The 25,844-nt window shown below is 44.6% G+C and overlaps 1 protein-coding gene across 1 annotated transcript in view; it reads right to left on the bottom strand.

The window, feature by feature from the left end:
* Window positions 1-25,844, bottom strand: part of COL4A5 (collagen type IV alpha 5 chain) — a 589,146-nt gene that overhangs the window by 433,005 nt on the left and 130,297 nt on the right. The window contains exon 2 of the mRNA XM_085608164.1: window positions 21,075-21,134. Within this exon, the coding sequence (XP_085464290.1) occupies window positions 21,075-21,134 (60 nt within the window). The remainder of the gene's footprint in view (window positions 1-21,074; window positions 21,135-25,844) is intronic.

The following is a 25,844-nucleotide window of genomic DNA, read 5'->3' as shown; positions in this document are numbered from 1 at the left end:
GGCTACAGGAGAGATCAAAAGAAATAGAGGATGAGAGTCTCGGTGATGGTCAGAAAGAGAAAGAGCTTCGGCAATTATGTAAATAATGCAAACCTCCCATCAAACAAACACAAATCGTATTAAACTTGTAGTGCTGTTATGTATTATGAAGACCTTTACATTGTCATTTTATAGGGCAGGCCGTTAAAACCCTTTGCCCTCAGAAAGTACAAATAGCATTGTGAGCATATATGGTGTATTTGCGCCATGAACCACAATATTTACCAAAACTGACACCATTGAAGACTGCATGAGGCATGTTATGCCACTTACAAGAGATGACTACTAAGGGATCCTTAAAATAACATAATATTTGAAAAATATAATCAGATGGCAAGATGAAGCTCATATTGTTAGTAAAAAGCTATTTTACTTGTATGTAGTTGTTTATGTTGAATAGGAAATTGGTCAAGAAGCAGAAAGCTCAGCTTATTCTTTCCCACTTTCGTCTTCTAAAATGTTGGCATATATGATAACAACAATGAAAATCTGCAGATGTCATACACAAGTATACTGAAATCTTGGCAGCTATGATACCCTAAGAGATCCAGTTTCAGCGTGGTTCATGCAGATAAGTTCATAATGTGTGTTTTATGCAGGGAGGGAGCGAGGGGTGGACATCTTGGGGTGCAATTTAGTCCTCTCTATTACTGTGTATTAATGTGCTCTCCCATTTGGCTGTGTAGCATTTCCTTGTTGTCGGTCTTTCTGCTTCTCTGTGGACGGCCATTGCTTTCTCTAGAAGTCCCAGATGTCCAAACTCTATGTCCTCAGGAGCCATACCGCGAGACCCAGTTTGTTTGGTTGCAAGTGGAGAACTCCCACCTCTCCTGAATGGAAAACAGATCGTGTGATGCTGGAAGTCTCTGTACATTAGCTCTATCAGACCTGAGGAACAGGTTTGTCTTGCCCATTGGGGGGGTGATTGTCTGCACTTGCTGATCACTAGTGGGATCAGGGTAAAGGTGTATTCAAAATTCCCTTATCAGTCTATCAACCATGCATTCCCCAGAGAGGTGGGGAATGAGTGTCTGGAAGCGAAGAACTGGCATTCTGGTATTTCTGGTGTCCCCCAGCATTTTAACACCTTCTCGAGTACTGTCTGATTTAGCTCTCACTCTTGTGAGGCAGATGCTTTTGTGCTCAGTTTTTCCGCTTCTATGTTGTCTACCCCTAGTAGATGTATCACTGTTAAGGTGATCTGTCTCTGGAAGGCCCACCTGCATATCTCCATACCTCCATACCTCCTGGGTGAAGAATCTTGTTCCCTCTTGCTTGTTGAGGTAGAACACTGTTGTTGTGTTAATCGTTTGAACTTGTATTGATTTGCCCCATAGCTGCTTCGGAAAGGCTTTCTTTCACTGTCCTTAGTTCCAGTAGGTGTATGTGTTGTACCACTTCTTCTGATTTCCAGACTCCTCTGATGTTGAGCTTCCCCATATAAGCTCCCCATCATATGTGTGAGCGCCCGTAGTGATGGCCACTGTTGGATTTGGTAGCCTGAAGGGTCTTCCTACTGTAACATTTGCTCTGTTCCACCACATAATTTCCTCCTGCACTCTTTATATGACAACATCTAGATCCTCTTAACCTTTTAACTCCCGCTGCTTGGGCTATTGGTTGTGGACGCATTCCTGGATCGGTTTCATGTGTAATCTCGCATGTGGTATTATTGGTAAGCTGGAAGCCATAATTCCCAGCAACTTCCCCACAGTCCTTACTGTCAAAGATGGAACCTTTCCAATAGTGGTGAGCTTCTTCCAATATCGCCAGTACCCACTTTTCGCATAAGAATGCCCTCACGTGCATTGTGTTGATTCTTGCTCTCAAGAACAGCTTCTCTTCTTCTGGCATGAGCAATGATTTTTCCATTGTTATAGAGATCCCCAGTCTGTGGAGTGTTGTCATTACTGTTTTCATGCTGTCTCTGCACTTGTAGACGGAGCTCACCTTTACCAGCCAGTCGTCTAGGTAGGGGTATACAAGTATTCCTTTTCTTAATAGGTGCACAGCTACAGCTGATCTACACTTTGTGAATATCCTGGCTGCTGATTTTATTCCGAATGGTAGAACCCTGAATTGGTAGTTCACCTTATCTATTACGAAGCGTAGAAACGTCTTGTGTCTGTGGTTCATTGGGATATACGATAGGCATCCTTTAGGTCTATGGTTGCCATGTAATCCTCCCACTTGAGTTGCGGGATGACCTCTTGTAGGGTTGTCATTTCGAACTTCTGTGTCTTTATGAACTTGTTTAGGAAGTAGAGGTCTAGTATGATTTTTTGGGATTTGGTACTAGGAAGTATGTTGAGTGGTTTATCTGGTTGATCTTCTTCAGGGTCACCTTTTCTATTGTGGCTTTTTTAGCAATTCTTCCACAACTTGGTGAAGTTTTTTCTTCTTTTGTATGGGTTGTTTTCTTTGGTCCCCCATTTGGTGTGTTTTTTACAAGCTCTATGCAATAGCCATGTTGGAGATGTTGAGTATCGACTTGTCTGATGTGACCTCCCTCCACCCCTAAATTAAGGCTCCTATTGTTCCCCCCACAGGTGTTGTGTGTGGGTGGGGTCTCTGGAATTGTGAGTCACTTGCCCTTTGCTGCCGGCTCTCTGTACGGCTGCCCTCTGCCTCTCGCTCGCATGCAAAAGGGCTGTCTCTGTGGTGCCTGGTATTACCACTGTTGTGTTGGTGTTTGTGGGTGACTTGTGTTGGAAGGCCTGGTGCTTTGCAGGGATTTGGAAGCCTCCTCTTCCCATCGGCCTTCTAGTAGGGGTCTCTGGTTCTCTGCTGTCCTCTAAACTGTAGAGCCCTTATCGACTTTGCCATGTCGATGTCCTTCTTTCATTGTTGTGCTATGTCATCTATTGCACTCCAAACAGGTGTTCCCCATTAAAAGTGGTGTTAATGAAGTTGGCCTGGGCTTACTTTTTAAAGCCCGAGACTTGCAGCTAGGTGTGCCTACTTAAGGTTTTTCCTGCTACCAGGTGCCTACTCACTGTGTCAGCGGCATCCAGTGCTGATTTTAAGCATGTGTTTGCTATGTTCTTTCCCCTCTCCTACGAGTGTGCTTGCCCTCTGCTGGTACTGCTTCAGCAAGTGTTTGATTAGTTTTGCCATCTCCACCCATTGTTGGTGAGCATAGACAGTTAAGCAAAGTGTTCGAGTCTGTGATGCGCCAATGTGTAGAGGCTCCCTTCTCGAATTTTCCACCCACCATGTCCATCCTTTTGCTCTCTTTATCCGGAAATGGCCCAAAGGTATTTGGCACATGCGCTCTTTACCTAGTGATGGCCACATGATGGAGTCTGCTCCTGTACTGCCCCCTAATGTATGCAGGGTCCTTCGATAAATGTTTGTATTTCTTTTCGACCCAGGGCGTCATTGGCCTGCAGGTTGCTGGCTCTTTAAATGCTTCTCTATCCTGGTCCAAGATGCTTGGGAGCATCGGTAAATATTGGCTTTTGCTTTGTGAGGGTCGGAGTGTCTTGAGCAGAAACCATGCATGTAATTACACTTCCTCCAGCTGGACCACATACCATTCTGCTTCCCTTTTCACAATTCGATTATTATTATTATAATTAGTCAGATTTGTATAGCGCATGGCTGCCCCAGCGACGGGGCTTCCCAGCGCGACCCCAAACCAAGACAAGCGCCCAGGAGACAGAAGCGAGATGTTAACTAAAGAGATGTTAATTGACAGAGCCGGGGGAAAGCCAGGTTTTTATGGCTTTACGAAAAGCCAGGTGCTTCTGAATTACTCTGATGGAGACAGGCAGTGAGTTCCAGAGTTTTGCCGCCAGACTTCGAAAAGAACGGCCGCCTGCTCTAGCTTTAGAAACACGGGGAATACAAACCTGGGCACGGCCCGCCGATCTCAATAGGCGCTGCGGAACATAAAACTTGAGCAAGTTAGACAAGCCCACAGGCGCCTGACAGGACAAGATTTTATGCGCCATACACAGTGCCTTGAACTGGATGCGTTTTTCAACCGGCAGCCAGTGCAACTTGGGGAGCAGATAGGCAACTGAGCTCGACTTCGGGAGTGCTACTAACAGACGAGCTGCAGCATTCTGAACCCTCTGCAGGCGCTTGATATTGGCCTTATTGGCGCCCAAATAAAGGGCGTTTCCATAGTCCAATCTGGACAAGATTAAGGCCTGGATTATGGTTTTTCGCACTTTAGGAGGAAAAAAAACCAGCTGGTGTCTTAAACCCTGCAAAAGCCCAAAGCACACCCCTGCCACTGCTTTAGATTGAGCTTCAAACACGAGACCCTGATCGAGCCACATCCCTAAGTTCTTCACAACCTCGTTGGGTAAGGGGGCAGGTTTAAGACGCTCTGGCCAGCACTGTTTGGACGATAATTCACGGTCCTTTCCGAACAGTAAGATCTCCGATTTGCTGGTGTTAAGCTGCAAGCAGTTGGCCACCATCCAGTCGGCCACTGCTAAAAGGTCCTCCTTGAATTTCTCCAGATTGCCGCCACAGTTCTTAGAGAAGGAGATCACCAATTGGGTGTGTCGGCGTATGACACCAACGACAACCCTCTATCTTTTGCTACCGCAGCCAGGGGGCAAACATAGATGTTAAACAAAAGTGGGCTCAAAACTGAGCCCTGCGGTACCCCCTGACGCAGAGCAAACTCCTGTGAATGGAATGGAGCAACAGACACTTGAAAGGACCTCCCCTCTAAGAAGGACCGAACCCAGCCCAGGGCCCCATCTTTAACACCCTTACACATTGCGATGTCACCAAAGGAGAAGGCCTCGAAAGATAAGTGTCTGCACCCTCTCAGGGAGAATCTGCATCAAGGTCTTGCCATTGCTCTGCAACCCCTCGATGTCTTAGAACAGTCCCTGTGCCTCCAGGTCCTCTTCCTCATAGAAGATTTCATGTTCCTCCTATTTCTGTGACTCTGGGGTCATCGGGGGTCCAAATCCCCTAAAGTCTTTGTCATCCTTTATGCTTTCCATCAAACATCTTGAGGAGATACGAAATTCCCAGAGGGAAGCATTGAAATCCTTGTCCTTCTGAAGGATTGCAGCCATTTCGGCCTTGAGTCACTTTTTCTTGCGTCCGATTTTGAGGGCATGTTCTTTGGTGTTGAGTGTGATCGGCGGTCTCTTCTTTGCCATCAACGTTTGGACTGTTGTGTTTAGACTGCCGTTTTCCTGTGTTTTCTCACCTCAATCGTCTTTGGACACCAGTGAAGACTCTGACGTCCAAAGACGATGAGGCTCGGCACCCCCAGCAGTGTCCTTGAGGTGGGACCCGAGGAGCTCCTTCGAACTCAACTTGTCTGTGGTCGATGAGATTTTCGGTTCTGAGGCAGTCTTCCAAGAGCTAGAGTCCGATGCAATCGGCTGTTTTTTCTGCGTTACCTGTGTATGCTTGTCTTTCTGCTTTGTGTGTTCATGCTCTATGTCTAATACCTCATTTTTGATGTCAGAACCCTCTCCCGTGGCTCCTTCAGCAGCATTGTCCTCCTCCTCCCTCAACAGTCTGCGGTCTCTCAATGATGGAGTTTCCTTCAGCCCCTGCATGGTGTAGTCCACCTGTCTTTGTTTCTCCCGTGCCCTCAGCGTTTTTGGTTTGTACTTTGCACAAGCGTCGCAGTCCTCTGTGCTGTGGTCTCTCAGCAAGCAGAGATTACACACCTGGTGGTTGTCTCTCTGGGCAAACTTGTCGTAGAACTCCAGGCAGAAACTAAAAGTTGTGTTCTCCATCTCACTTAGAGTGGGGGAGCCTGCTCTCCCATTCTCTTGCCTTCGTTTGTCTGCTGCTCACATTTTCGACTTACTTTGGTGCCTTTCAAAAGAAATTGGTGAAATCTTTTGACGCGACTCCCCTTCTTCTGTGTGATGATGTTTTCTCTCTAGGCCTTTGATTTTTTGTCAGTGATACCATATTTTCTTCTGTTCTTCCTTTCGGCTATTGAAGAGTTTTCAGCAATTGTTCCAGACCCAATGGTGGAGGCTGCCTGGTACGGGAGTCTGACATCATTTTCCTTTAAAATCCTTCACTTTCTAGAAGTGCAAAATATGGTGGAAAGCCCACAGCTAAACCTTATCCTACTATAGGAATAATGTGGTGGAGAAAATTCAGTTGGTGGATTCTCCTCCAAACTTAGCAGCTTCTCCAGAAAGTGGACAAATGTCCATAAACATCCATGTAGCATTCATGCTAAATATCGCTTTCTGGTACCTAACGTCGAGGCTGACCTAGGGTTGTACTGGAAATCAAATACTGCCACGGATATACAGTGAGAGGAGCTTTATACAGATAGTGCTATGTTTTAGTGGTGATAGCGATTACTTTAAATTTGGAGAGCGGTGTCTCAAGCATAACAAGAGTGTAGGAAGCTAGCCCAGTACATACTATACCAAAATGAGGTATAGTGTGCACAGAATCCAGTGGAACCCCAAAGGTAGGCAGAGGTAAAAGTAGATAGCACCTTACGTCTCTATTTGTGGTAGTGTGGGCGAGCAGTAAGGCTTTATCAGAGGGTAGTGTTAAGCATTTGTTGTACACACTCAATCAGCAAATGATGTCACACACTAAAAGACTGAACTCAAGACCAATTTGTTAGTATCAAAAATATTATGAAGTTATTTTATTTCTATAACCAAGCCAAACCTGGGGCAGGTAAGTGAAATAACACTTTGAAAAAATCATATGCAATGTTTTACAGTTCAAAAAAGGTGCAAGTGCAGTTGATTGAATTACAGGTAAGTCAATGTTTCGATATTATTGTTACTTTTTGGATTACTTTTCAGATTACTTTTGCTAATCAGTGCGATATGCCTAGACAACACACTTACACATTTCCTAGAGAAAAGGTAAGTCAATTATTTTAAGTACATAGACAGTTTTTTAATGTTCCATACAAACCAACTCCACACAATTTAAGGAAAAACTGTCAATGTATTTCTATGGAGAAAAATGAAGTTAACGGTTTGCAGGTAAGTACAAGTTTGTGGAAGTTGGTATTCAGGGGTTAGAACCAGGGTGCCCCCAGGGTCAGGGATGTACTCTCAATGCACCCTCAACGGCACTAGGGCGGCCGGGTACAGAGTGCTGAGGCCCAATGATATCCAATGGGGGATAGGGAGCCTCCGGTTGGTGGCTGCTCACGAGCAGGCCACAAGATTGTTGCAGCACAGCTCCTGGTGTTAGGCTCAGCTGTTTTGGCATCAGGTACCCTGTTGATTTCAATGGGGATTCTTTGGTTGCAAAAAAGACTGCAGGCTCGGAGACGAAGATCTTCTGAAGGTGACCACCTGGGAATGCTGGGACACCCTCGGTTGGGCCACACAAGGCCGTGGGACTTCGGGTACAGGGGCGTCTTTAGGAGTCGGTTTTCCTTACCAGCTCCGGTCACGGTTGGGGGGATTCTTGAAAAGGAGGCTTGCAGATTCGAGGCAGGTCAGAGATCCCCAGACCTCAGGGCAGGTTCACCAGGGAGACCTCCTCGTCGTGTTGGGCTACTCAAACTCGGGCCGTAGGCATCGGGTGCAGAGTGGTGCCAACTCGCAAATTTGGCCGGAGCCGGAGTCTGTAGGTGAGCAAATCTGGTGCTCACAGGAGACAAAGTCTTTCTTGTGGAAGGCAGGGCAGGTCCTTGGCGTACTCGAGGTTGCTGGCTGCAGGACACACTAGGATTTCGCTGGAGCAGGTTCGAGGTGGGGACAGGCCGGTAGGGCTAGGGCCAAGTCAGTGGGCATCCTCCTCTTCTTAGTTTCAGCACGGCTCTTCGGTCCTTCCTCTTAACTTCTTCTTGGTAGGTTCTTGTCTGAGGAGGCAAGGTTCAGGTTTGCCCCTAAATACTAGATTTAGGGGTGTTACAGGTAGGTAAAGGTTGGGACTAACGGGTCCCCTCCTTGGGGTGGGTACACCCCCTATTATGCCACCCTCCAGTGGGAGGGGGCATATGCCTCACTCTGGTTGGCCCCCCATCTGCAAATTGGTGGGTACTTTGAGTTGTACTTCACCTCGCCTCCCCCACCTTAGGGGTAGGGTTGGCAAAGGTGGCACACCTCCCTTCCTCACTTGGTTTTCCCGCTGATTCTCCCGCCCAAGATGAGGGTCAGAACCGGTGGGGGCCAGCTGTTGGAAGCAGCAAAGGCCTGAGAAAGCTCACAAAGGTGGCAAGCATTTGAAACTCCCCTTTCGTGGACCCTGTCCATCCTGGGGGAGGAGGCTTGGCACCTTGTCCCAGGATGTGCATTGTTTCAGACCCCCGAAAGCACCAGGCTTTCGACCCAGGGGTCCAGAAACATGTCTGGTGGTGGCAGCTGGCAAGCAGCCACTCAGCCTGGACATCAGTGTTAGGTTTTCTTTCAGGGGGCATCTCTAAGAGGCCCTCTGTGTGCATTTTTCATTAAAACCCACAATGGCATCAGTGTGGGTTTAATGTGCTGAGACGTTTGATACCAAACTTCCCAGTTTTCAGTAAAGCCATTACGGTGCTGTGGAGTTCGTAATGACAAACTCCCACCACCATATACTCTTAATGGCATTACTGCACTTACGATGTCTAAGAATTGGTTTAGACACTGTAGGGGTACAGGGCTCATGCACCTGTACCCTCACCACTGGTATAGTGCCGCAGCTAGAGGGGTGGCTGACCAATGCCAGGGCAGTGGGTTGTAGTCATGGCACACAGGGATGTGTGCCATGTTGACTCTTCACTTTGTTCTGCACCAAAACACGCAGTCTGCTAAGGCAGTGTGTTTGTAAAGGTACAGGGCCTGTAAGGGTGGCCCAATAAGTGCTGCAGCCCTTGGAGGCCTTCCCTGGTATCTATGATACCATTTACAAGGGACTGACCTGTGGCCAAAGAGTGCCAATTGGGTTTTCTTTTCAATGCAGTTTAAGGAAAGAACATAGGCCCTGGGTACCTGTTTGGCAGGAACCCAGGGCACACAAAGTACATCAGCATTTTAGCAAAAGTGGGGGCAACCATGCAAAAAGAAGGCTCTTTCTTACAAAGAGTTAAAAGGTTTTGCTGTTTTTCAACTTTAAAACTGGAAGACAGGTCATCTCATGTCCTTCAGATTCAGCCAGGTAAACTAATCTGAGGTCTGAAAAGGCAACTCACTAGTGATTTCAGCACAGCTACGGATCGTGGTATGACTAAAGAAGGACTACGACAAGCCAAAAGATACTATTGACAACTAAGGAAAGACCAGTGACAATAAGGGAAGTTAGTGAGCTAGAAGAACTAGACCCTGCTGAGCACCTTGATGTTGTAGATGAGAGCATAGAAGCGACGACTTCCAAATGAGCCAAGCTAGAGAGTAAAGTCAATAGAAACTACTCAGGTTCGGATTAGACCTATCTCACACAGATTGATCTTGAATCTGATGACTATCTGCCTGACATCGACGAGAACTTCTTGAGGGCAGCGTAATCGCAAAAGAGAAGACAGTCACCCAAGTCACTGATAAACGTTCAAAGGATGGCTAGAGAGCTAGAGTAATGGTCAGAGGACGTTAGAGCCTTAGGCCTCCTGTTGACGCAGAGCAAAAACCAGTGTAGCTTGAGAGATCAGGCTTGCGAGATGGTGATGATAGGGTACAGATTAGAGGCCTAATTGATTCATTCTGAGGCTTCAATCTATTTCCTAGATTTGATTTAAGCTACTGGGGGGGAGGTGAGTAGTATAAGGGAACCACTAGGTAAGAGTCGGCTGATTCATTGTTCTAATTCAAACATCGGTATCCTTAGAGATCAGCCCCAGAACCAGCCCCCGACACAGAGATCCCTGCCTCCCACACACCTCGTACCTAATAACACGATCCCACGGTTACTAACTGGGGGATCAAACTTTGGAAGCAACCAGGTTCACAATCCAGCCATTACGGCACCTATTTCATCAGAAGGTACTGTACCCGTACATGGGGCTGGATTATCTGTATCTATGCATACCCTGGGTTATAATCAGGGAAATCAAGCTGACATAGGTTCGATCTTGGATCTCCCACCTGAGGCCACACCATATACAATAGTTTTGGCCAATGTTCCGCTCCTTCCTCATAACGATGGTGAGCATTGGTCTACTTTAAGGAACATATCGTTACATTTACTGTCAGGTAGAACTGGGCTGACCTATTCTCTCTTTTCAGAATTTAAAATGGCTTGGCGAATACACTGGGTGGGTAAGTTCCTTAAGTCCCTAGGAGGAGACTGCATAGTCTTAACTTTTAGGTCACCCAGCTTAGTGCAGTCTATTATTGATCTTGCAGGGACTCAGATTATTTCCCCCCCATAATATAAGTATATTACCTTTAGGGTATTTCTACCAACCATGTGGATTCCATCGAAGACTCCAGAGAATTAGCCCCGTGGGGGAATTACCATCAAGGAATCATTGCCCTAGATATCCAATCCCAGTTAGTAACCGTTTTGGCATCCTCAGCACGCTAGATGAACAAGATTGACTTACTTTCCATCTAAGCCCTCCTCTAGAAAATAACTGTTATAGTGATGGGATTTGTAATGTTACCAATACTGTAGCACAAGATGAACAAACTTCTTATTTTGTGGAGGCTCAGGACATGGCCCATTTGGATTCCAGCATTAACGCCGCTTATGAATTTAGAAGTATCGTCCCGATAGAACAGCTTCCACTGAGTGGTGACTGCGGTTTGGTGAGTCAGACACTCCATCTCAACTTGTTCTTGTAGAGAAAGCATGTTGCAATATAGTATCTTGGAATATTGCGGGCTTGTCGTCCAAGCAAACTAATCCACTTTTTGGGGACTTTATAATAACATTTAACATTGTATGCCTGCAAGAAACGTGGGCTAAGGAGCCAATTCACATCAATGGCTATAAGACTTTACACCCTCGAGCAATTGAAGGGTCTAGCGGCAGAGCAAAAGGGGGTCTTGGCATGTACATTTCAAATAGGTTGGCTTTGAAAAAGGTAGTGCTCCTTGCCGGGGATTCCTATTATCAATGAATGTTAATTCATGTTGAAGGTAACTATTGTATACTACTGATTAATTTTTACCACAACATACCCCCGGCTTTAGTGAGAGATGTCTTATCGAAAATACATAACAATCTGCAGTCTGAATATAGGAAATGCCATAGAGACACGATGTTGATTATGGTAGGTGATTTTAACTGTGCACTTTCCTCAAGCGGAGGGGGGGAAACCTGTGGCGTCCTTCCTGAGGCTGGTATCGGCAACACCCACTTTCGTCATTCCCCATTGGGGGATTTGTATAATAACTTGATCTTTAGCATGAATCGGGGTTTCGCTAACGAACAAATTATTATACCAACACCTATGCCCCACACTTTTAATGCTAGGGGCTGTTACTCTACCATTGATTACATTCTTGCATCGAATAGCCATGCCCATAGATTGACATCATTCTCTGTGGATGATAGCTCTCTGAGCGACCATTATCCTTTGTGTCTCTCAGGCCTAATTCCATCTAGTAAAATACGTAGGCAAGATGTAACAGACCAGGTTCTAACAGACATCACCATTAACAAATGAAATGGCTATAACCTGCGATGGTCAAAAGGGACCCCGTGGCCACCACTAAAAAAGTGGTATGCAAGTGTAGCGCAGCCATCAACACAAGTTTGGATGAGTCAGAAACTCCATCTGGTATCCTTTCGTCCTTCAAGTGAATAGCCGAAGCTGTTAGGGATTCATTATTTGTCCCAAAGAACAATGAAAAAAATACCCGTGGCTGGTTTGATTCAAAATGCTCGCGAGCATACTCTAACTTGAAAAGGGAACTACATAAGGCCCCCAAAAATATCGAAGATATCAGAAGGGCAAGGGGGGAATATAGAGTAGCTCTCGGGGAACGAAAAGTCACAGTGAGAAACGAGGCTTGGGAATCACTCCATGAGGCATCTCTAAGGGGTGACAGTGCGGCTTTTTGGAGGGTGATTAAGACCCCCTTTCTGAACATGGGCAAGGGGCCATCTATTGAGCCCGCTATAGCAGTCGCACCAGTGGATTGACTATTTCTCGAGTGTGTACAATGCTGATGGAAATACTGTTCTCACCCCCGATAGAATCTTTAGGGAAAATTCTAATAACGCTGAGCCCATGTATCACAAGCTTAGGTTCACATTGGAGGAGGTAACTCGCGCACTTGACGCAAGCTCAGGGGGGAAGGCCCCGGATCTGGATGGGGTCCCCATAGATCTTTTTAAATCCAACAATGAACTTTGAGGCCCAACCATCACCCAGGTTTTGAATGCCAGATGCCTCGCCCCCTTTCCTTCCACATGGGTGGAATCCAACATCGTTCCAATTTTTAAGAAGGGGGACCGCCAAGACCCAAAGTGTTATAGACCTATTTCTTTATTGGATGCTCTGACTAAAGTAGCTGGACGCATAATACTGGAACTATTAGGTGACTGGGCTGAGGAAAATACCATCCTGGCCGACATACAATATGGTTTCCAAGCAGGTCTGGGGACAGAGCCATAATTTATGTATTTTTATGGGAAAGTACATGAGAGTGAAAAAAGGTAGATTGTTCTTGGCATTTGTCGATCTCACTGCTGCCTTTGACTCTGTGAGACACGAGGATTTATGGGTTATCCTTGAACAGCTAGGGGTAGATACACACATAATCCACTTCCTCAGATGCCTATATTGTGAAGCTAAGGCGCGAGTTCGTTTTGGCTCCATTTCCCATTAGGAAAGGAGTCAGGCAAGGTTGTGTCCTGGCTCCTTTCCCTTTTAACCTTTATGTCAATGGTTTATGTAAAGCATTAATTATGGGTAATAATGACTTTCCACAAAGAGCTGGGCGTCCCATCCCTGCTCTTCTTTATGCAGATGATGCAGTTTTAATGTCCCGCACGCAAATAGGTCTACAACGAGTTTTAAACAGTTTTGTTAAGTTTATGGGACATCTGGATCTCAAGGTGAATATTTCTAAAACTTACATCATGAGATGTGGGCCTGGGAGTCACACATGCAGGGACATGTTCCTGGAGGGTCAGAAAATTGAGCACACTACCAGTTTTGCCTACCTAGGAATATTGTTTGAGCACACTGATTCTCGGACTCGAGCCATTAATGCCAAAAAACTTGTAATGGCTAGGACTACGTTGTCCCTGGTAAACTTTGCAAGGAAATTAGGGAGAAGACCACCACGGGAACTTATACAGATTTGCAAAGCTAAATGCATCTCTGCTGTTATGTATGGAGCGGGAGTATGGGGTTTCGTGGAGACTCAGTCACTTCAAACGGTAGAAAATATCTTTTTGAGATATATTTTAGCTGTTCCCAGCAGTACTTCTGCATATGTCACTCAGAGCTCGGGTTGCCATTTATTTCAGACCTGATAAAAATGGAGCCTGTTCCTCTTTGGCTCAGAATTTGGTCAAAACCTGAGACCAAGCTAAATCAGGAAGTTTTAGCAGATAGTTTAAAGCTTGAAGGAGCACTACTGATTCCATGGCTGAGGTTTATTAGAAATGTTATGTCTGATCTCGGCCACTCGGAGTATTATAATAACCCGAGCTCAATGCAGTCGATCAGTAGAAAGGAACCAAAAAAACAGGGCCTACTCCATCTGGACTCAATTAGATTGGCTAGTGAGAGTTTAAAGCCCACTGTGCAATATAATTAATTGATTTTATCTTCTTTTAATATTCAGTCCTACTTAATCATTGTACCCGGTGGCTACGATAGATTTTTATTAACCCGTTTTAGATGTAATATTTTTCACAGGCTAGTGAGTTTCCCAGGTATGAACGATTGGTCGCGAACTCTAGGTCTGTGTCCGTGTGACAACTGTTCGGATCAATCAACAATTCACATTCTGTTATTTTGTAGGTTTTATAGTAGCCTTAGGAAAATTTGGAATGTCCCGATTTTAATGGAGCGGGGCCTGAGACAATGCCTCCCTGCATTGCTGGCGCTGCAGCTCCTGGACGATCCACATAGAGCCTGGCGGATAGGTATGTTTTAAAAAAAAGTTCTTAGCCACAGGAAATCTATCATTTTGTAATTATGGAGACTATTACGATTGTGTGTATGTTGATTTTTATTAATGTAATCATGTATAGTTTTTATAATCTTAATGAATGAACTGTTTATATGTACTTTTATGATTGTCTCAAAAAGCAATCGAATAAAGTCTCTTTGATTGATTGATTTAAGCGAACATGGCACAGCATCGCTGCAAAATCTTACTTATTGGTCTGGCAGTTGCCATTACTGTTTCTCTGAGTGGATGGCTGTTTGACTTCTATTTGCTAGGGGGTGAGATTCCTCGTTCACCTACAAACACCACGATTAAACGAGATGTCAGTGAGTGAGTGCATTAAAATAGAGTTTCACATGTCCCACAGCATAAGAGTGTTTATAGGTATAATGTGTATTTTCAATTGATAGCTCAATATGGGAAAGTTATGCAGGTAGAAGATTGTTATTTCTGTTCCTACCTTCCAGCATCTGCGGCGGAAGAGGCGGCATGTTTTCATTTGCCTCTCTCTTATGCGTTCTCTTGTTCTGTCTTTCTGAACTTATATTATCAGCAGATCTCAAATTAAGCTGATTTACTCTGAATATTACAAGACTTTATAAAATGTACCATTTTTGATTTATGCCACATGTATTTGTGGGATACTAAATGAACAAGTTACTTACATTCGGTAATGCCATATCTGGTAGAGACATGATCTAGCTGCACTTCTTTTCCTTTTAGATCCAGTCTGACGCCTGGGAAATTCAGTGATAAGGAATCTGCGACTAGATGTCACCATCAGCTATATTTCCCATTACTTCAAAAGCTTTAGATTAGGGGAACTGCATGAGTGTGTGATGAAATTCTTTACTCCCTTAACTAACCTGAGCGCTACTAACCCATGAATGCATGGTGTAACCTGTGAAATCAAGAAAGAAGAAAGAGTTTTCAAAGACAAATTGAACCAGAGGATAAGATCAGATGACGAGAAAAAGAAAAAGAAAGTTAGTTCAGAACATTTTACCGAGAAAGGTAAGAAGATTTTAAAGGAACCACCTCCAAGGTTGAGCATTGATGTTGCCAAGAAAGGGTCCTTAGGTATGATAAGGAAGCAGGAGGTAAACAAAACTGTTACGATATTGGGATGGGGCGAATGCAAACACATTTACATTGTGAACGACAGGACCGTTGCTGAATTAGAGGTGAGTATCAAAGGAATCTGTTGGGTATGTGAAAAGTCAGCTTATTTCCAGTTACCACATAACTGGGTAGGTAGCTGTTAAGCAGCTTTAGTTTTCCCGAGAATCTATCACACTGACTAGCTAGATTTTCCTCTTGATCGTTACATAAAATGAAGTAAAATAAGCTTTAAAGAGATTCTAAGTGATATCTTTGGACCACTTATCCCTTCTATTGGAGTTGCACTCAATAATGTTAAGTTTAGAAAGCTATCAACCCTAGTGGATCATTTTGCCACTAATACCGCAGTAGCACGAACAGTAATAAATAAAGAATTGCTTGCTATGAGAACTGTGATCATGCAGAACTGTCTTGCATTATATTTGCTGCTTATGAAGGAAAGTGGGCTATACAAGGTCATTTATACAGGAGAATGTTGTGTATATATTCCAAAAATAGATAACCAGCTTGATAGTTATATCGCTAATATTACAAACATTACACATGAATTAACCGAACTGGAAGAGACAGGTCCCTGGGAAGAGCTAGGTTCAGTATTTGGATCAACTTGAAAGGATTTACTAAGCTAGGCAGTGGCGGTGCGTCCATTGGGGCGCAGGGGCGGAGCCCCACTTACCGCGAACGAACGCACGCAGAGTCGCAGACTGAGACCAGCAATGCAATAATATATTATTATTGCAAGGCAATGAATGCGAGCGTCGGACAATGAAGGGGGTGGGGCCAGGGGGCGAGGCGAGCACTGACAGTGACACAGTGAGTTGATTGACAGCGGCAGCGGGCGGCTCGCAATTTATCTGCGCATGCTCGAGTTTGTCTCACGACAAGCACGAGCATGCGCATTCGCCGCACTGTAGCCATGTGTACTACTAAGTGAGAGGAGGGGGTCGAGAGGCTGAGGGTTGCCTCTGCAGCAGCCCCTCCGGGCGAGCCCTATCCGTGCTCTTTCGCCAATCCAGGGCAGGCGCTGCTAATGCAGCGTCTCTGGATTGGCTGAGAGAGCCTGAGACTGTCTCGGCAGCCTAGGAGTAACTGGATTGGGTGCCGCGCAACTATGGCCAATCACTGTGGCTTAGTCTGAACACAGTGACAGTGATTGGCCATGAGGTGCGCTGCGCACTCAATGCATCAATCTGTCACGTCATCATGCACGCGGTGGTGCCACTGCCTCTGCGTACACACCTCGTGGGTTGACTCCGACCGACCGACTCGTCGTGGTGGTGGTGGTGACAATTTTTTCTGTTGTGTAGTACTACACTGCAGTGCTGAGTCTCTACTGTTGTCCCCCTGGGCCCTGACTTGGTGAGTACTGTCGTTTTCGATGTGGTTTCCCCAGCATTTGTAATGCGATGGTGTTTTACTTTACTTCAGCTACCAATGGGACTTTTCTGGTCAATGTAAGGCCCCAGGGGCGCTGCACAGGGACCCTGTCTTTTGGGGGAGGCTGTGATCGGTGTCCAAGGAGTCTGAGGAGTGCCTACACTGTCTGCATCCTCTCCGGATCAGACTAGTACTAGTGTCTCTACTGTTCCCCCAGAAGCAGAGGTGTAAACTGTAACCAGACCTCAGCCAGCGGCTCGCGCCTTCCACGTACTGAATAATTAATGCGCGGTTAATTGAGGCTTTTAGCGGCTGTGAAACCGGATGAGAGCCGGCCGCATGCCTGGATGTGACGATCCTGGGGCGACAAGCGAGCCGTGCCTCTTCTACGGGAAAGGAGGGTGGGGGCAGCGGTAGACGTAGGATAAGGTCAGAGCGTGTACTTGGGGCGGGGAAGGCTGCGGTCAGGAGTGGGTGACTGACTGCAGGACTGCCACAGAGGGAGGGAGTCCTAGGGGATGTATTCAGAGTGCGCTGGAATCTGCCGCCACCTGGGATATGCAGTACCTACTGACACCCTCAAATACAGAATACTATTACCAAGAAATATTGTCACACTTTGTAAATGTTCTTCGCCATCATCCCTTGTGTTCTGGGCTGCGCGAGCCCACCTCCACGAGCCCCCGTCTCACCAGCCCTCTACACTCCTGCTGCTCACGCGTGGTTCACCCCACGCTCCCCAAAAGTCAGTTACAACAACTGTGATTGAGAGTCTCTTGATTTTCAAATATTGCCTCGCGTAGGACCACCAGCCCTGGCTGACTTTCAAGTCATGTCTTGAAATATTAACGGCCTCTTTGACCACATCAAACTCATGGCAGTCCCTAGCTTTGCCAAATGATTCACACCAGAAGTACTGCTAATGTAGGGCACCCACCTACTAGTCTCCAACTGCCACTTCCTACATAGATTTGGCTATGACCAGGTCTTTCACACTGGTTTCACTAGGGGATCTAGGGGGGTTGTACATACCCCTTCACAAACATGTCCGGCTCGTGGGGATGTGAACCTTCCAGGAGTCACATGGTGACTATGTGGGAATTGAGGGATCGGTAGAGGGGAAACATGATAATATCCTATGCATCTACATACCACCCCAACTGGACACAGAAGCACTCACTGTATTACCACCACGATCCTAGGGTGTTATGTTTTCCTGTGCAGGACTTAAAAGGTGGCACTTTCTTCAGTTGGGAGAGGATGTGGTCCGTCAACTAGACTGCCGACTTTGGTGCTGGAAACCTCGGGGTCGCGTCCTGTGATTCTGGGCAAATCACTTAATCTCCCCATGCCTGAATGTGCAATGTAAATAGGTGCTAATTATGTAAAGCGCTCCAATACCTTCGGGTCGAGTTTGCGCTATATAAATATGCAAAAAATAAAATTAACGTGAGCCTTTAGAACTGCAGAAAATGATGCATTAAGTGTTTGAGAGTGTGTCAAGTCTGTTAAAAGCGACAGAGTCGCATCATTTCTGTGGTCCAATCTAGAAATAACTTTAGCCAAGGCCCAGTGTGAAGCGCCCAAGTAAGTATCAGCAGCGCAGGCTTCAGTGCTCAATGGATGGGGGTGGCTCGGCTGTGGTGTTGGATGTGGTGGAGTTTTATTCTGTATTGTGCTTTGCTGAGTTTATGAAACTTTTTTGTCCTTTTCTGCTGACTGTAAGATTTTTACTCTGCTGTTTGTCATAAAACCTGCTGCAGGATCGGACATTTGATTGAAACGTACATGCCACCATTTCAGAAGAGCAAAGTGGGAGATTGTAAAAAAAAAAAATCGGGAGAATGGGGCCTTGAATCGAGTTACTGTCATGTGTGGGCTTTGTAAGTGTGCTGCAGCAGGATCGGACATTTGAAACGCAAATTCACGTGTTTTTTTATCACCTTTCAGTGCCTTGTCTTTGCTGGCTTTAATTCATAAACTTAATATGGAAAAGTCACTTGGAGAGACAGTGGCTTTACTTAAAATTGTCATAACCACTCCTATGACAACAGTCGAGGCAGAACGATGTTTTTCAGCCTTAAAGAGGATTAAGACATTCCTGAGAAACACCATGCTTGAGGAAAGACTCAATGCTTTGGCAATGCTCTCTGTAGAGAGCAAGCTAGTTCAGAAAATCCCGGACTTTAACACAAAAGTTATTGAAAAGTTTGCTGCTCTTAGAGAGAGACGTGCTGATTTCATTTACAAAAAGTAAACAATTTTGAATGCTGCTACTTTGCAACCAGTTTATTTGTTAAATAAAAAACATCTGTGAGTGAGGTACTCAGAAATGCATTGTATCTCGAAGTCTGTTATGAAGCTCTGTGGTTGTACACTGAATAAGCAGCTACCTATGTTATATGACATCTCTTTATTAATGTTATACCTGCACTTTCACAATTGCTTTATTAACCTTCCTGCTTTCTCAAATTTGCTTGAAAATGCACCATTTTTCTTCTCTTTTTTCAAAATTTTCTCGGGGGGAGAACCCCCCCGAACCCTCCTTATAGGGGTTCGGGCTCGCTCGCTGCGCTCGCTCGCAACAGTGAAGTATACCAATCATCTTACGCCCTACCACTTTAAAATGTCACCAGCCGCCCCTGAAGCTAGGTGAAGGGTTAGGAAGTATAGGTGGAGAAATATTAAAATTGCTTTTGACCCCTCTCTTGGTTATATTAATTGGCTTTGCATGTGTGCTTCTCTGCCAAAGATTTTGCAAAGGTTTCATCAAGCGATGGGTTTGGTGTGAGTATAAGAAGCTGTCAGCAACAAGGGGAAGAAAGAGGATTGATGTAAAGGTTGAAGTGAGCTCTACAACACCATGAAAGATTTGAGAGAATCAAATGAGACGAACCCTAAACTGATGTAATCTGTGTTGTGATAAAGCTGTAGATGTGAAGATTTAGAAATCATGGGGCGGGGTGGTGAATGTTGTTTCATCTTTCATGCTTCTAAACTGCTTGAACTCGAACTGGCGCTCATCTAAACGAAGATTTACTGTCTTCTATTTTTCAGTGAAGCTGCACCACATCACGTGATTAGCTATTTCAGAGTTCTAAATAAAGAATTGCAATCTTCCCACCAAAGGACAGTGAATGCTCCCAGGAGTTTCTCACCATCTTGTACCCGACCAATGACGTCCCAACTGTCCCAGGCTTTCTTTTATACAATGTGCCGACTAATGTACTTGAATAAACTGTTAGAGTCACAGTGTTCAATGCAGTAGTGTTATGAAAGAATCCTCAAATGTATTCTGTAGTAAAATGTTTCTTCTTGCTGGTTCATTATTGGTGCATATCCTGAGAACTATATACATGCTTAGTAATGTATGAAATCCTATGTCTAAAGTCTTATAAAAGGAAGTACTTTTCCACTGTAGCCAGAATCCCCCATTCCCACTTTGTAAGGCGAAACTATGCTGGATTCTGCATTGAAATTTATTGAGTTCTTTGCACTTATTATCTTTATTCTTCACTGCTAACTAAGCTTTTGAAATATATCATGTATTTTGTTTATTAATGCTCTATATAAACCCCTTAAAATCTTGACCAGTTTCTGTCATTCTTACTGAGAATGTTATGGTTCTGATTTTTGATTTTGAATCACGAAAGATAGTGATGGATCCAGCGGGGAAGCACCAAGACTACACCACTCCCAGGCCGAGTCGGTGGTGCTCATTGGTAGCCTACGGGGAGACTAGTTTGCCCACTGACAGGTGTATATCGAAAGCAAGTGAGGTATTAGATACAGTCATTTAGAACCCATGGCACCATGAAAGGCCAGTCAGCAACTCATTAAATTTGTAAATGACAGATCACAAGTCCAAGTCCTGGCAGAGCTCATGTTGTTTTTCTTCCAACTTACATTGATAAAATGAGTTACAAAATGGGAAGGCAAAAGTAAAAAGCATTATTTATAAAACTAATGATTTTGACTGGTATAACTATTAATGATAATAACATTAGAAAAGGAGCCCTTTATTTTGGTTCAATAACCAAAATTATCCAAAAACAAGACACATAAGCAGAGAAGATTGGAAATAAGAAGGTAAACAACTGGCAAATCTGCACTCAAGAGATTTTTAAAGGATGGTAAAAAAATCAGATATCAACCCGTGATACTACTAAAGTAAACTACGGAGGAGCTGCTGCGAATTTCCCAGTCACTACTAATCCATTTAGCCACAATATTCAATTCATGCTCTGCAGTCATTCATTTATCAATCGGGGAATAAAGTTTCTAGACCATTTACATTTTTGATTAAAATAGAAAAAGTACATGGGTTTACTTGTGACCCACGCAGCTAGATGGCGAGACACTGCTACACCTCTGGCACATAACACACTGAACATGTGGGTTACTTTTCTAATAAAAAAATATTCATAATCATTATTGGACCCCATATCATTTCACCCTTCATTTGATTTTTAATTTGTCTCTCCTGTTCTTTATCATGAAACATTCTGATGCAAATCATTACACAGTCAATAGCTTTACGTATATGTCCAAACCTACCTTTTCACCTTTCACTCCGCTACAGTCGCATTTTGCAGTTGATGAACATCCTTGACATGCCTGTGGCAGAGAATAGAAAAAAATATATTAAACATGGGAAGCTTTCTTATAGCATTCACAATATCAAAAGGTCACAGACATTCTGCACATATAATCATATCTAGAAGGAGAGCTGACCAAGGGAACAAATGCATTTCTGCCCTCCCTTTTTAGAGATAATAAAAGATTAGCCATCCTCTGGCATTTGATTTAGCAATTAAATGACAGAGGTTAGCCCTGAACAAAAAGCAAACTATTACAGGTTTTCATACCTTTTATTGGACCTACTGAACACAAAGAAATGTCCCCTGAAAAGCTCGGATGAAAGACAACCGTTATGATGCCGGGAGATTGCTTTAGAGAAACGTGCACTGACGCAAACTGCTTATGTCAGGCTTGAAACACATAATGGAATGAGAAATGCTAGGTAAACATCTCCCATTATGTTAAGTTTGGTTGCACAGCCACAACTGTATGTCAGTGTTTTTAGGGGCAGAGTCTGCTCTCTTTACCAACAAGTAAGAGGTATTTTACCATTACACTTGATCTGCAATATTCAGAGTCAAAACTACCTAAGTGTTCAGCTCCTCTGAGGCACAAGATGAATTCTAAAGGTGTAAAGAGATTGCCTCAATGCTACTTAACTGTCTATAACATTGAAATAATGGAATGGTAGAGATGTCCACCACTAAAAACAGTAGTTAATGAATTGGCTTAACTAAAAACTGAAATAACAAAAATATTTCACACACAGACTACACTTATGATATGTCCTGTGTCACTCTACAAGAGTGCTGTTACTACTGTGTTAAGCTCAAATGCAAAGTGGTACAGTGCATAATATTGTTTCCCGCACAGGCTTCCACCGCCGACTAAAGAGCTTGTGGCGCCCAGTATGACAATCTTTATTAGCGCCCCCCAATGACCTCTTTTGCACAGATTCCCTCACTACTACCCTCCAACAGTGACCCTCATCTCTCCATAGCCCTACTCTCTCACATGCATTTTATTTGTTTTATAGCGCTACTCATATCATTGCTGGGTGTTGGAGCACTTGACATCACACACACGCATTATACAGAGACAATGACTCATACATGTGTAAATCAATCTACAGGAAATGTTATATAAGGCGATGAGGATTATAAGGTGTAGGAATCACGTGTTATCCATGGTAATAGGCAATATATTTTAAGAGTGTTTAGTCAGGAGAAGCGCAAACTCTGGATTTAAAAAATACTACAGTGGTTGGAGTTGGCTTTACTAATAAGAATTGATTTCTAACAAAACTAACCCTTTTTAGCAACATAGGGATAACGAAAGACTGGGGGAAACCAGGTTCCAACCCTACACCTTCTAGTTGGCATGCAGATCTTTGATTACAGTTCTTACATCACTGTGCTACATTAGGATTGTAATTTATTAAACTGCAAGTAACAAAAGCAGTAACCCACTGAGCTATCCACATAAAATACAGCTCTGTGATCAGCATGGGACACGTTCTTTGCAGCAGGCATAATAACCCTCTGCACTACTTTATGATGAGTCAGAACTGCCTCTAGACAAAACACGATCTCTCTCCAGCAGGAACATTAATCACCAGAGTTATTGTGACATTTTTATTGTCGCCTCAAAACTGTTCCACAGACAAGGAACTCTGCAGCTGGTGTTTTTGAATCCAAAAGTTATTTTGAAACACAGTGCTGTGCCCTTCCCCCACCCAAGGGCAGCACCAGGTGCAGCTGCACCAATTGCACCGCCCTAAAGCCGGCCCTGCAGGCTTCTTCTTTACATGGCAGTAATCAGTGCTTTAGGGTGGGTGAGGTATTTGTAGGTGTTGATGGGGTCTCTAAAAGGGATGTGCGCAAAAAGGATAACGAGGATTATTTTACAAAAGGATATTACCTATGTGATTAGGGGTATGGTCTAAAATCAAGTGACAGAAAACCCTGTGCTCGATACAGCATGCCACCCAACTAGTAGTTGGGTGTGTGTGTGTGTGTGTTTTACGTTAGTGCATCCAAACATATTATACAAAAAACACTTACACCTAAAGTAAAACTTGTATATTGTGAAAAAATGTAAGATTGTGAGTTAAACATTACAAATATTACAAAGGCTTGTGGAAGAGGGGGTGCCTTGGGTGTCCCAAACACTCCCATACACTAAACCTCATATGAAGCATTAAAAAAACTACAGAAACAGTACCTCTGGGAAAAGGAAATACTCTTAGGGAATACGTATCCCATGCAACATGAAGTAAAATTTAGGAAATATAAATATGGGTTGTATCTCTTGGGTTCTAAAAGTCGATTTTGACAAACAGATCTCTGTTTTGTCTTGTAAGTTAAGGAAATAAATATAGAACCCAGTAAGGACCCTTTTCAATGTCACTTTTTCACTTTCAGGGTACGGCAAGAGCCAAGACCTTTCGTTTTTTACTAAAATTACATTTACAATATATTTAGTTGTTGGGAATTTCACCAAGCCCTCAGCATCAATTGGTTTATTATTGTGTACATTTTTCTGTGTGATTATCTAGAACAAAATATAATTTTTCCGATTAGCCCGTATTTCTTTAGGTCTCGCCTGGCGATCGCCGCGCGAAGCGCGGCTGTCGCCAGCGAGATCTATTGTTGCTGACTTGCCTCGGAAGTGGGACAGGAGATGGGCACGTGCAGGCTTTTGGCGGATTGGAGCCTGTGTACGCGCTTACAGCCACGCGTCGTGCACATCTCCTGTCCCCCTTCCCTCGCAAGCCAGCATGCAGTTTCACTTTCGCTTTTTTTTTTTTTTTTAAACTCCGCTCCGCTCAGGAAACAAACCACTGGATGAATGGAGATTCCCCCACTCACCCAGTCTGCGGGGGGAATCCTCCTCAACGGCGACTGGCCGCTCTTCACCCGGGCCCCCTCCTGGGACCCGGGACTTCTGCTCCCGCACTTCCTCTCTGGCGCCGGGGCTCCCTCTTCACCACGGGAGCCCCGGAAGGGGACAGGCGCTGTCTTCACCGGCTGCACGCGCCGCCACTGGGCACGCAAAAGTGACCGGTACCGCGCATGCCCTACAGACCAAATGTTAGCACCTGGTCAGCCAGCCAGTTCCCTCCTGCGTGGCACCCACCGAACCGGAGAGTATACAGCTGAGAAAGTGTTCATGCCTAGCAGTAGCTTCACAGCCAATTAGCGTTTAGAAGTTCCACACACGCACCGGGATTGGCTGAGATGCCGAGAAAGCTCCAATCATAGATCGTTTTACATACTACAACTCTCTCACACTCAAGGGGCGTACAGAATATGTCCAACAATCGGATTTGCTTTCATGCAATCCGGAAACACAGAATATTACGAACCTATATATTTCTTAAAAAGATCAACAAGCAATAGGTCTTGCATTATTAAAGTTTGAGCTATTGGCATTGCTAAATAATGCAACACCAATAGCTCAAACTTTAATAATGCGAGACCTATTGCATTGCAAATGCTTGTTTTTGATTGCCAATGTTTTCCCAAAAAGAGAATTTTGCAAAAAACCATGACCGCCAGACCTTTTTGGCTTTGCCAATACTTGTTTAATTACCGCCAATGCGGAGCACTAACAAGTCCCCTCCCACTTCAAGCCATGAAAATACCTACGCGAATGTGAAAGTTTGCGCATTCCAGCATAATTTGCATTTTATTTTCAGTAAAGACCAATCAAACACTAAACCCACCCGACAATTAAGACATACTTCTGCAATTCCAGCTCTGGCCGCTAGATGGCCGTATTGGCACATGAACGTCAAGATCCTTCAGAACGTGTTTGCAAAGATGGAGAAAACGCATTCTTATAAAGATTTTTCTTTACCGGCCCATCTCTCTCCGTCTCACATCAAAGTCAGCGTCAGTGCACGGTGAACCTGGCCTTGTTAGGAGATACACGTACTTTACATGCACACGCTAATGCGTTACAAAATTGCAGGCGCATATAAACATTTATTTTGGCGGATTAACGCATGCGTTTGCCAAGATTTCCTGGAGAGGTGACGTAACAAACGGAGGCAAGTGACTGGTGTTGAAAACGCAGCCTAATTAACCCTATCCGGGTCACCAACGACCCAAAACAAGGAGTACTCCTAGTGTGGGGGTGGAGAATTCGGGGCCTATTTACAAGGGGATATCATCATCAGAACCTCACTTTTAGTTACGTTCTGGTAGGGATCTCAAGCAGTCAGTCTCTCCGCATCTTCGATCACTGCACTGGCTGCCAGTTGCTAGCAGAATAAAATTTAAAGCACTTACGCTGACGTTCAGATCTCTGCATGGCTCCTGCCCAGAGTACTTGAAAAACCGCCTCCCGAGATACTCCCAAACCCGCGCTCTGCGGTCCAATTGCCGCGTTCAACTGGCAGTCCCGCGTACGAAAAAGGCTCGACTAGGCGGACGGACTTTTTCGGCAAATGTTACCTCTCTATGGAACACTTTACCACAAGAAATCCAGCAGGCCCCTTCTGAACCTTGCTTTAAGAAACTGCTGAAAACGTGGCTCTTCACCCAACCCCGCTAGCTCTCCTTCTCTGGCCTCCAGGTCAACTGTGTTCTCCTAGCGCCGGGACACCTCCTAGCGAGGTAGCTGTTCGCGCTTTATAAAATGCAGTATTATTATTATTATTATTATATCCCCTTCTGCTTATTTACAAAGCAGCATGGCTTAACGCCGCCTTGTAAATAAGGCACCTTTTCACGCTTCACT

This window comes from Triturus cristatus, chromosome 5_2, assembly GCF_964204655.1.
Source record: "Triturus cristatus chromosome 5_2, aTriCri1.1, whole genome shotgun sequence".
NCBI classification, from domain to species: domain Eukaryota; kingdom Metazoa; phylum Chordata; class Amphibia; order Caudata; family Salamandridae; genus Triturus; species Triturus cristatus.
Note: the sequence above shows the minus strand (reverse complement) of the source record. Positions and strands in the feature narration are given on the sequence as shown.